Here is a 12,868-nt window from a genome sequence, read left to right on the forward strand (position 1 = left end):
GTGGTTTTCAGCCCTAGTTCCATTCATTAGAAGAGAACTTTTGCTAGTGCTTCCTGCTTATTTTTTTATATTTATCTTTGTTCATGTCATTTTTTCCCCAGAAGAAAGTAAGCTCCTCTTGTTCCTTTAGTGATTACCAGAGTAAATACTTAATAAATGCTGAATTCAATTGTTTAGGTGAGTTGGGTCTTGGGAGGAACAAACAGGATTAATTTACATAGTTTCAACATTGGAGAGCAAGATCATATGTCTTCCTTTAACAAAATATTGAGCCAGTATTCTGGGTCCTACTCAGTAAGAGCAATAATGAACTGCAGCCTTTTTCAGTTTTATTTATAGGGTTTTCTTGGCAAAGATACTGACTGAAGTGGTTTGCCATTTCCTTCTCCAGTGGTAAACAGAGGTTAAGTGACTTGCCCAAAGTGGCACAGCTAGTAAATTTCTGAGGCTGGATTTGAACTCAGATCTTCTTGACTCTGAGCCCAGGGCTCTACTTGCTGCATCACCTAGCTGCCTTGTTCAAACTACTACAACAATATCTCAAGCCAGTATTTTGAGAGTTCCTTTAATTTTTCTATGACTCTATAAAGCAAAGTAGAATGAAGCTAAGGTACTATGATACTTGATTAGATAACATGTTGGCAATTTGAATTTGGTCTTATGTATACTAACTCTTCCCATCTCATTAAGTGGTACCACAGCAGAAGGGGATGGAAGACAGTAAGATGACCCAGAAATTGGCTTTGATGTCACAACCAGATGAGCAGAACCCCTACCTTCATGATGGGGACATTTTCTTGTCCTGGACTGAACTCAGCTCGGTTGCAGAGTGTTACAATCTTGGACAAGGAGGCCCAGGTTGCAGAACTTTGGTCAAAGATCTGGGCTGGAAAGCAAGAGAAAGAATGATATAGCATATAGAAGTCTGCAGGGGGAGGAGGGGAAAGGAGAGTGAGTTTGTATATACACAAGGTTCAAACAGATCTGATACAGCCTCCTCTCCCTCTCAGGATTGACCTTACCTTTCCCATACTCATTCCCACCTTGAGATTGCTTCCAGAGCCTCACCTTTCTGATCTTCACTTGTATCAGCCTGATAGACTTGGTTGTCAAACCACAGGTGGGCCACAGTCATTCTATTTTGTGTTAAGGTCCCAGTCTTGTCAGAGCAGATGATGGAGGTGGAGCCCAGAGTTTCCACTGCTTCCAGGTTTTTCACCAGACAGTTCTTCTTGGCCATCCGTTTTGCTGTCAGGGACAGACTCACCTAGAAAGGAAAGAAGGAAAAAGATATGAATGCTATTGAGTCAGAATGGTGGAAGACATTTGCTTAATCATTACCGCAGAGAGACACAATTTGACCTATCTCTTAAGAATAATCATGCTCAATGTTTATGGATGGATGAGTTTTTAGGAAAATAGTCATGATTGTTGTGTAGATAATTTTTGTGGGTTATTGATTGAATGATACCAAGAGAATTTTTAAAAAAGGCAAACAAAAGCCCAACTTTGGTTCTTTATTCCTTTGAATAAAGTGATCCACAATGATTTAGTGTTTAAGGAATGGTCATCAGGTTTATACTATATGGATGCAAATCACCATTTGATCTTGGGCCAACTTCAGGAACTATTCACCTTTTTAAAGAGACTGTAAGAAAGCTACCGGACCAACTTGTGCCAAAGTGAACATCCTAAAGCACTAGGTGCCATCCTAATACTCAACATTTCAAAGTCTTTTGGTTTTCTGTTGAACTCAGAAATCTCAAAGACACTCTAGTGTCCACTATCTTACACCTCAATTTACAAGTTGAGTCCAGGTAAGAGACTACCATAGAGACTTATTTAAAATTTAAAGTTAATTCTTTGCATCTTTTACCTTGTTTCCAGGGGAAAGTACAGTAGAGAAATGAATACATAAGCCTACTTTAACAGATCTCCTAAAAAGGAAGACTAATACCTTATAATCATGCATTTCCAATGTTGAAACTATCCTAATTAATTCTATTTGATCCTCTAAGACCCAACCCATTTAAAACATTCAAAATTTCTCCCAGTGGGGGAAACAATCCACTTTAAAATATAGAAATTATTTGTAACATGCACATCCATAATAGAGCATAGGGATCAAGTCAGAGTGCCTGGATCACATCTTGGACTTACAGTGACAGCAGCCAGAAGGCCCTCTGGCACATTGGCCACAATGATGCCAATGAGGAAAATGACCGATTCTAGGACTGGGTATTTCATGGATACCGCAATGATGAAGAAAATGACACCAATAGAAACAGCCACCCCTGCCACAATATGGACAAAATGCTCAATTTCTATGGCAATGGGTGTCTTCTCATTCCCAACACCTGAAGCTAGTGAGGCAATTCTTCCAATGATAGTCCGGTTGCCTGTGTTAATAACCATTCCAGTTGCTGTCCCTGCAAGGAAAATACACAGATGAAGTTTCAGGAGGCCTTGCCTATAAAGGGAACAGACTACTTGGGTTTCTGTTTTAATTGTCTGGCCTGACATAACCTGCCAGATAGGCATTGCCCTGATCTGAAGAACTGCATAGTGACCAAGTGTTGGCTTATTGGTTATAACTATATATATATATTTAAATTCCCTTTGGGAAAAAAAAGTCTTGATGAAGTAGTGGGAATGAGATGACTTTTATGGAATGTTTGCTACATATATCTCACCAGACCTACCTTCCAGGCAGGTTGTAGAGTAAAAGCCAATGTTCTTTGTTTCCAAGGGATTCTCATGGGTAAAATCACAAGATCGAGATTGAGGCTCTGATTCCCCAGTAAGAGATGAATTATCTACCTGTGAATGGATTCAATTCAGTTTAAGAAACCTTTATGAACCACCCACTATGTATAAAGCATAGAGATAGGCACTGAGGTTATAGAGACAAAAAAATATAGCATCTGCCCTTGAAGACTTTCTTTCTAATGAGGGTAAAAGAAACAACATATACACAGTTAAATAAACACAAAACAATTTCACAAAAATAAATTTGAGAAGTCTAGAATTAGGTACTTTGGCTTTCTTCCCCATTTGGCTTATTCAGGAAAGAGGAAAGTCAGGTAAAGCTGTAGGTTACAGTGACTGGGACTAGATCCAACCATCCTTACAGGGTACACCACATCGGTACTTACTTTACATCCATGTGAGGCCAGGATTCTGATATCAGCAGGAATCTGGTCTCCACCTTTAATCTCTACAATATCTCCTACCACCAGCTGCTCTGCAGGGATCTCCTTCTTTTCTCCATCTCTGATGACAAGGGCTTGCTGGGAAATGAAAATGTAAATGAAACTTCAGAACCCGACATGGTATCTTTTTTATTTACACTGCCTCCATCCTTTGGTCTGGATGCTCATCATCAGAGGGAATGGTGGCTATAGTTGTAGTTAAAACTAAAATCTGGCATTTAATTAGTGCTTTGATATTTGCAAAATGCTCCATTCTATCTCATTTGATTCTCACAACAACCCTGAGAAGTAGGTGCTATTATTGTACCCATTTTCCAGATTAAAAAAACAACTGAGGCTGAGATAGGTTAAATGATATATCTGGATCACAAAACTAGTATTTGAGGAAAAATTTCAACTTGGGTCTTCCCAGCTTCAAGTCCAACATTCCATCCACTATATTGTCTACCTGTAAATAAGGTAAAAATGTTTCTCTTAGGCCCTGAGGGTCTTTAGGTGAAACAGTACACAGAGGGACCAAAATATTGATAGAAGATTTGGGGTGGATTGCAGGCTTGACAAAAAGAGAGAAAAACAGGGACCTACTGGAATTGCAGCTAGGTATAGTCTAGGAAGAATCTTAGCTTGAACAGTGAAGACATAAGCCAAAATCCAATATCTTAGATTTAGAGTTGTAAGGAATCTCAGAGGCCAACAAGTCCTATGCCCTCGTTATACAGCTGAGACCACAGAGGTCCAGAGAATTGAATGGCCTAAGGTCATGCAGCTAGAAATTAACTGGGGTAGGATCTCAAGTCCAGTCTTCCTGACTCAAAGTCAAGGCCCTATCCCTGATGCCATGTTGATTTTGTGTGATAAAAAAACAACATAATTGTACCACTGATGAGTAGGATTCTTTCCTTCTTTATGCATAGAAGAAAGCCCACTTCCTCTCTTCCTCCCCCAATTAAAGTTGATAGTTCCTTTGGCCATTGTGGAAGAAAATTATTAGTTTCAAACATAATACAGAAAAATCTGCCATTGGAAGACCATTCGGTATGCAATAGGAAGGACATTGGGTGAAGCCATTTTGCTATCCTTCTGGTGGTACTGTAAATGGATACAGATAATAAGTTGAGGGATGCAAAGAGACAAAGTGTCAGGCTCATTACCCCAGGCAGATATGGACACTCTCTGTCCTAGTAAGTAACTCATTAAAAGTTATTGTCTGAAACTTTCAGGTGGCACTTTATGAGTGAATAAACAAAAATCAGGCAGAACCATATGAGAAGATTTAGAAGTAGCAACAAGAAGCATTTGCCATGACATAGGTCAAGAGAGTTTTGAGCTACTTACCCGAGGAATCATTTTACTGAAGCTGGCAATGATGTTGGTGCTTTTTGCCTCTTGGTAATAAGCAAAAATCCCAGTGAAGATAACCACCAAGGCAAGCACCACACCTAAATAGACCTGCATGAAAAGGAAAGAAGACCTAAGTCAGAGGAAGAGATACTCCAAATGAAGCAGGTATCTTTTAGGGTGAGAATCTCTACCTGCAAGCAAGTTAGAGGGCCAGGTATTTGTTATCTAGGTCAATGGGGAATCATTTCATACATTTTGGTTGCCAAGCAGGATGGTTCTGCTAACAGCTTTCCTAATGCTTCATTTATTAAAGTAAGAAGAAAGAAAACAGGTTTTGAGAGGGAGGAGGTTAGAGCCCAAGTACACTGATTATTGATACAGAACTTTTGCTCTTTAAGAACTTACAATGCTTTTTTGTTTTATCTCTGTGGGATAGGAATGGCAGTCATCAGTAGATCCTGACCCTTACCTCCTATCTTATAGACCTAGAAATCACAGCTTGGAGAGGTCCAGCAGGTTGGCCCTATTCAAGAATGATCCCACGACAGAATCAGGATTGAATTCCCTGCTTCCCTCACGTTCAGTCCTAGACTCTGGCTATGAGAGCCCTTAGACTCTGGTATCCCTCCTATGACAAAACCATTGAAAGAGGCCTGGTAGGTACTTACGTTGTCCATGGAAACAGAATTGTCCTGTGCAAACTGGATTCCATAAGCAATCCAACAGAGGACAGCTCCTGCCCACAAGAGGATGGAGAATCCACCCACCATTTGTTTGAGGAATTTGATGATTTCAGAAGTTTCTTTGGGTGGAGAAAGAGCATTGGGGCCATCTTGAGCCAAGATCTCTGCTGCTCTTGTGCTAGTGAGACCCTGCAAGGACAGAGCCAAGAAAAACATAGTTTACAAGTGACTGAACATTCCTAACCACAAAGATGTGGAACTCCAGATTTTTTGGGGGGTGGGGTGGTGGGATAGGGAGCATGGTTGGGAGGGGTCTTTGTGTTTGGAGTGAACATCCTGGCTTTATAAAGCTGCTAGTCATCCTTTAACTTTTACCTTTGGATTTTTGTGTTGTTTTCAGAACAAGGAAAAGACTAATACAAATTCCCTAAAGAGCTAGCCAGTTTGCTGATATAAAAAAGAAGAAATAACTTTTCTTGGGCACAGAATGAAGATTTGCAGAGAAGGCACAAACAAGATGATGGTAGCTCTGGAGACAGAGGACCCAGATTCAAATCTTGCCTCTGACTCTATATGACCTTGGACAATTTACAATCTTCATGATCCTCAGCTTTTTCTTCTGCAAAATCAGTGGGTTGGGCTAGAATGTCTTAGAGACCCTTTGTAAATCTAGATCTTTGATCTTTCAATGCTAATCAGGATTAAAATCAAAACAGTTCTTACCCAAACCTCTAGGGTAGAGATTTTAATCCAGTCCTTTTTCTATAACTCTCCAAGATAGTATGTCATCCATCATTATGAAATCCTTTATATCCTTCAGTGCCTCACTCTCATTTCACCTCCATGAAACATTGCTCTGTTATCCTAGCATTATGTGTCCTCTAAGAAATATGTTTCTGTCCTGGCCAATCTAAACAATTTTGGTTATACCACTTATACTTAACATATACTGCCTTGTGTTATATTTATTTGTATACATAGTGCCCATTTTCTCTCCCTTGCTATAATGAATTGTCACTAAAGATTGTTTCCTACTTTCCCCCAATCTCTGCCAGAAGGCAAATCCCTAAGGTTCATAAGTCATCCTCTCAGTGACTTACTCGGATGATGTTTGTTCCATACTTGTCTTCTAATTCAGTAGTGTTGAGTTTGTGGTCATCCTAACATTCAAGAGAAAAAAAGAGAGAACCAAGTGAAGGAGATGTCATTTAAATTAAGTGGCTATATTTCTGAAAGCTATTAGAAGATAGGGACAGAACTGGATTTAGGGTATAGAATCCTAGATTTGGAAGGGGCCTTGGAAGACATATAAATTAATGTTCTACCTTAATACATGCATTTTGTCAACAACAGCCCTAGTAAGTGGTTGTTCAGCTTTTCCTTAAGTACTTCTAGAGATAGGCAACTCATGACCTCACAACACAACTTATCCCATTGATGGGCAGCACAGATAGGAAATTCTTCCTTATATTGAAACAAATATACATCTCTTCAGTTTCCACCTTTTAATATATTTGAAAACAATTATTCTTTCTCATGAAGCCTCTTCTCCCAGCTCCTAGTTCCCCAGGACAAACTTCTTAGGATTCACAGGTAGGACACTGTGAATTACTTTGAGACAAAGCTACTAGCTGTTGAACACAGAACTGGTGCCTCATCTTCTCACACAGTGTGAACCCGACACAGTTTGTCAGCCTAATTTTTTTAGGGATTTTGCTTTCCTACCTATCCCAGAATGGTGTATACCACCTAGCACAAATATTCCTGTTATATGAAACTCACCAGCAATGCTCATAATCACTAATTCTACCCCCTCATTTCTAGGCTAAAGGAACACAACCTTCCTCTTAAAATAAAATCCAAGGTTCCCTATGGATGCAAATCCCCATGAAAATTCAAGCTAAATGTGAGATTAAGTGATCAAATGTCCTGTAGGTCTGAGGTCTTATTTTTCATACCCTAAGTATTATTACTTCAGGTTGATTAGCATTAGAACTTGTATCCACAACAGCCCTCGCCTTCAGTTTTCAGGATTTTACTTTGCCCTAGGTGAGAAAAGACTCCATTTACCATCAAAATATTAAATTTGAATTCTAGCTTTCATCTCCCAACTTCAGTTCTGCTTTGTTTACAAGTTTTTCCTACTATTGTTCCTTCCCACATGTTTTAAAAAGTGACTTTAATGCTAAACTAATCTATTCTAGTACAAGGTCCTGGACTCTTTCTCCTAGACATTATGTAATAACAGCATAATGCAGACCATCTCAACTGGGCAGCAAAAAGACCTTCCTTCTCTTTAACCTCAAGCCCAGTCATGCTCTCTTCAGCCAGAGCTCCCAGGGTAGAAGTGAAAGGCTAGTAAAAGTCCCAGAGTGGTCCACAGCACAAGAGGGTTGGTTAGAGGGGAAGGAATTGCTCAGAACACCATCTACCCCATGGTCTTACTGGTATCAGGAAAGAAAGGAGGACACTTTGGCCAATAACACTAGGAATCTTTGGATCACAAGCCATTTAGACTGAGGGACTTTGGACATCATTTAGTCCATCTCTCTCATTTTCCAGGTGAGGAAACTGAAGTTCAGACAGCCAAAAAAAACTGCTTGAAGTCACACACCCACCTGACCTATGGTATAGCTATGACGAGAACTCAGATCTCCAGATTGTCAGCCTTACTCTTTCCACTATGCTACTGCAGAGGCATTTATCTTCTCAGAAAGGTGTGAAATACCCAGAGAAAGGTTACTATCATATTAAAGAGTCAAGATAATATTTAGAAATAGATCTCCATTAAAAGTAATCATTTCATGGAGAGAAAAAAGGGCATTTTTTAAACCTTAATTTTAGATGCTTCACTTGTATCAATATAAATTTGCAATTTTAGTGTTGAAATAAACAGACACCCTTGAAAATACAGGAAACCCTTCCACAAAACTTCTGACAGATGGTCTTGAGCCTTATTTACTTGATCACCTTTAGTAACAGGGAACTTCCTACTCTGTGTGGCAAAACTGTTGAACAGTCCATTGTTAGAAAGCTCTTTCTGATATTGGGTATACTTTGCTGTTTGGTCATGCCCAGTTCTCTGTGGCCCCATGTCCATGGGATTTTCTTTGCAAAGATACTGGAGTGGTTTGTCATTTCCTTCTCCAGTGGATCCTTCTGTTCGGCAATCAGAGATTAAATGACTTGCCCAGAATCACACAGCTAGGAAGTGTCCGAGGCTGGATTTGAACTCAGTTCCTCCTGACTCTAAGAGCCCAGTGCTCTATCCACAGAGCCACCAACTATTTCATGGTGTTTCATATCTCTATATATGTATGTGTGTGTGTGTGTGTGTGTGTGTGTGTGTGTGTGTGTGTATGTGTACACACAGGCAGTGGCCATATATAGATATGTAATCTAGAGGCGGGATGACAGGAGAGTGGATAGATAGCTGCCTTTGGAGTTAGGAAGACTGAGGTTCAAGTCTTACTTCTCATATATAATCGCTGTGTGATTGGATCTTGGACAAATTACTTAATCACACAGTGCCTCAGGCAGCTAAAAGCATGTGTTAGCAGTAGACCTTATCTGCAAAGAGTGTATGTACTTCTATGGTGGGAATTCCGTACTCTGATTTCAGTTCACCTTTCCCCACCAGAAAAAGACAACCCCTTCTTCCTTCAATCGTTGGGAATTATTCCCCATTTTAAAGTATGATAAACAGAAATTCAAAGCTTCTCTATTAATCCCATGCCCTATTAATACCACTAGAAGAACTTAAAATGATTCATTTTGTTTTATCTCACTTTAAGCAGTCAGGTAGAAGAGAAATTCTAAACTATGTGCCAATGATCTTTCTGATTAGGATTCCTAACTTGAGCTTTACACCTCAGTGCCTTTATGCAGAATACAGGAACCATCTAGTATAGATGACCTCCGGGCAAAGATTGTATCGGCCTAATTTTAACATGGAACAAATTTCTTAGGTGCTTTTTAAAAAAAAAATTTCAGACACTGGATTTTTCTTCTGCAAGAGGTATCTTAAAGGGGCAGACCTCAAGGGGGTCTTGAGTACTATGGACAGGATGGTATAATTAATGGAAATAGCACTGGGTTACAGAATCCAGATGATAGAGATTTGAATCCTTACTTTACTAATTATTACTCATGTAACAGTCTTTGTGCCTCAGTTTCCCCATCTGCAAAATGATATCATTGAACCACATGATTGTTCAGGTCAATTCCAATTTGAAAATGTGATCCCTTGGCAAAATAAATGTGCCATGAAAACAACAGGATGCTCCTTGAGATAACTTACCAGATCAAGTTCTTTCTTTAGTTCTTCCTTCTGATGGTCCTTCTTATGTCCCGAGTGGTTCTTTAGGCCCCTGTACTTTTCTTTGCCATCCCCCTCATCCACTGTTTCGATGTCTTTTATTCCATTGACCTCAACAGAATAAACTGCTGATTTTTTCTGAAATGGAAACAAAGATTGAGTGTCGGCTGAAAATTGTTCTTTTGAGGAATTGGGGTCAGAGCGGTGAGAAAAAGGAGATGTATCATGATAGGTCTACAAATATCTCTTATGGTTCCCTGACTCCCATCTCCACAACTTTAAAGAGAGGGAGAGAAAAGTGGAGTATGGATGGACAAGGTATCTTTTTTCCATTAGCCCCAAGGGCAATGTCCTTTTTCTTCTCTTCCCTTATGGGAGAGAGAACCTTAGGATTTCTTTGCTACTCTTTAAGAGAGGCACTGTGGCAAGACACACAGAGACAAGCCAGCTAAACATTTCTTTTAAATGGATGATTAGTTAGGGGCAGGGTGATCCAATCTTAGGATAGACCAGAAAGGAAAATGTGCCACTCTTCCTCAACTCTAGAACTGAGCTTTTCAATGAAGCAAACATTTAAGTACCTACTATGCGGTAGGCGCTGTACTAACAAACTTTATAAATATTACCTTTGATCAAGAAGCCTCAGATACTTTCCTTTGGCTAAAACAAACATCCCAGACTAGAAGCCAAGAAGACACTTCCACTATCAGACCCAAGTGGGTAAGTCTCCTTTCTGGAGAAAGGGGATGTAGATCCCAATCATGTGAAGAGAAGAAGCTTAAACAGAAGGCAGCTCCCCAGAACTATGATTTGCCCATTTTCCTTTAGCTTTTCCCAATCCCAGAGGTCTCTGAGTAGGTTTATTTATTTTTTTTCTCTTTACTGTTCACAGCAGATCTGGGCTCAATTTTTCACAATGAATCTAAAGTTTTTACAAATTCGTTGTAGATAGTTGGATTGGGGAAACTGATGTGGAATTATGCCTCTCCATCTCTGAAGAAACTAATAAAACCTGAGGACAGAGAGATTCTAATGCACAGATTTCAATCCTTTTCTCTACTCTGTATAATCACCTCTGTAGAATTCTCCCAACCCGCACTTCTTCCTGCCTTTCCCAAGCCCTGTCAGCGTGGTGGTCTGCTCTCTTCAGCCAAAGGCAGGCACCATAAAGTGGTGTAGACAACTGTGCGGGTGCCGATTTTGCCACATCAGTCTAATACCCCTTCTCCCCCAACAAGTCCAAGAATGAGTCGTAAGGGTTTGAGGTGAGGCGCAACGCAACACGAACCTTGCCCATAAGTGCTGATGGCTTGGTGTAGGTCAGAGGCTGGGGTGAAACGGTGGGGTCCTGGGCTGAAGGAGCAGTGGAGAATTCAAGGAATTGAGCCGCAAGCCAAAGAACTCAGGAGTCCGGCGATCAGGTCACAGGAACTCACAGGTTCGGGTGGAACAGTTACCGGGTCCCAGAGGTAAATCCAATGTTAGCTGCGGGCTTCTCCCTCTGCTGACATCCTGACAGGTTCAGCGTACTGCTCCCTGTAGGGCAGTGAGCCCATGCCCTCCTCCTTTTAAATCAACACCTGGGCTCCTCCCACTCTCACCTCTTAGTGCTGGTCTAACCGGGTCTCTGACTTCTCTGGGGAGGCGGGAGAAAAGTGCCACAAGTATGTGGACCGCTTGGACTAGGGATGTAGAATGGGCATCTGGGGGCAGAGGCATGGGGGAGCGGAGGGGGGTGGGGGGTGAGGAGGGAGGCGGGGGTGGGGGAGCGACGGGAGGGAGGAAGGAAAGGAGCTCGCACCTCCCCGCCTAAATAATCGCAAGAAAAAATGCTCACCATTCTTCAGCCCTAATTGAAAACAGTATCTGCTGTTGGGGGAGGGCGCTGTGAGATGCTAAGGCCTGTGTTTTATTCACATGCTCATTCAAGGGCCAGCAAGACCCTAAAGAAATAGGAAGCTCTACTTGACATAATTTTGTAATTTAGGTTTTAATAAAACTTTCCTTTTCTCTCTCTCCCCCGCCTATATGTCCCAGGAGGCAGACCTCTAGGTAACCCATCTAGGTGTAAAGAAAAGTACCTCCTTCCTTTCTTTGCATATAGTGGAAGTACAGTCTCTGCTTGCATACCCAATCACCCTTTCATGGGATGGTATCTTCACATGAAAGCTAAGATTTGCTTGCTAAAGGAATGGGTACACACACATATTCATATGCACACACATTCAACCAAGACCCATCTGCTAAGAAAATGCTTTCCTTTTAAAATGATGTTTATCAAATGAAGAAGTAACTGCTATTTCCCCCAGGTCAGAAGATAGGTAATTTGTCATGAGCATAAAGCTGACTTTCTGGTGGTTTTTGGAAAGAAAGCACAGGCTTTACAAGCAGTAACAACTGCAGAGGAAAATCCTTTCCACCCCTCTCCCCCCTTCTGCTTACAATCCACTACTTCACTTACAATCACCATCTTCAAAGAAGCAGGTGTCATTGGATTTGGATCCACCTGTGATCCTAACATCTGAATTGTTGATTTGCTTTTGGTAGTGGGGGGTAGGGGTTGGGAAAGTAAATGGAAAGAGAATACACAGACTTTTAAAATTACCATTTAAAAACTGACCAGGGGAGAATGTGCCCAGCCATTCCCTTTTTGATTAATTTTAGAAACAAGTTTCTGCCGAACTGGACATACAGGTTTCCACCATCAGCTGATGGTCCCCCTATCCTCCTTTGGGTACCACAGGTCCCTTTGTGGGACATTTGCTCAGAACTTTTCCAGGGATGCAAATTCAGTCACCACTGTGGTGACCATGTGCCATCTTCTGGATGCCTGATTCTCAGGTGTCCCAGAGGGGTGTGTGTGTGTTGACATGTCCCAGGGAGAACAAATGGTATCTTTCTCCCAGGCTCATTCTTCTGTTGTTACAAGTCCTCCTACCTTACCTTGTGGGTATTCCACAGTGCCCTGAACCACAAGGGAGATGATGAGCTTTCCGAATTTCCCTGTGAACACCAGGTGTTTGTGATGCCATAACTCAAGTAACATAGCCGGCACCTGGTGTGGTCTCCACCTTGTAAAACTATGAAATGGATTTCCTCTCGGGAAACTCCTTCCCCGGGGGAAGTCATCCACACAATTTTGGGCGATGGCTTTGGAACTCCACACATCTCTAATGAATCTTTGAGGGAAATGGAAGCTGGGTTGTGACTGTGGTCTGAAGGAGGGAAGGGGTGGGGAAAGAGAATAAGCATTTATTAAGCACTTACTAAGAGCCAGGCATTATGCTAAGCGCTTTACAAATATGATGATTGCC

At 41.2% G+C, this 12,868-nt stretch overlaps 1 protein-coding gene across 1 annotated transcript in view; it reads right to left on the reverse strand.

Annotated features, from left to right (window-relative positions):
• The window catches only part of LOC122748994 (potassium-transporting ATPase alpha chain 2-like), a 30,959-nt gene extending 20,108 nt beyond the window's left edge, over positions 1–10,851 (reverse strand). Inside the window, exons 1-10 of the mRNA XM_043995128.1 lie at positions 10,843–10,851; positions 9,537–9,692; positions 6,337–6,396; positions 5,222–5,425; positions 4,548–4,661; positions 3,156–3,290; positions 2,703–2,820; positions 2,161–2,429; positions 1,069–1,267; positions 777–886 (exon numbers count right to left, since the gene is read on the reverse strand). Coding sequence (XP_043851063.1) covers positions 777–886; positions 1,069–1,267; positions 2,161–2,429; positions 2,703–2,820; positions 3,156–3,290; positions 4,548–4,661; positions 5,222–5,425; positions 6,337–6,396; positions 9,537–9,692; positions 10,843–10,851 — 1,374 coding nt within the window. The remainder of the gene's footprint in view (positions 1–776; positions 887–1,068; positions 1,268–2,160; positions 2,430–2,702; positions 2,821–3,155; positions 3,291–4,547; positions 4,662–5,221; positions 5,426–6,336; positions 6,397–9,536; positions 9,693–10,842) is intronic.
• Between the last annotated feature and the right edge of the window lie 2,017 nt (positions 10,852–12,868).

The sequence above is a fragment of the Dromiciops gliroides genome, chromosome 3 (assembly GCF_019393635.1).
Source record: "Dromiciops gliroides isolate mDroGli1 chromosome 3, mDroGli1.pri, whole genome shotgun sequence".
Taxonomy (NCBI): Eukaryota; Metazoa; Chordata; class Mammalia; order Microbiotheria; family Microbiotheriidae; genus Dromiciops; species Dromiciops gliroides.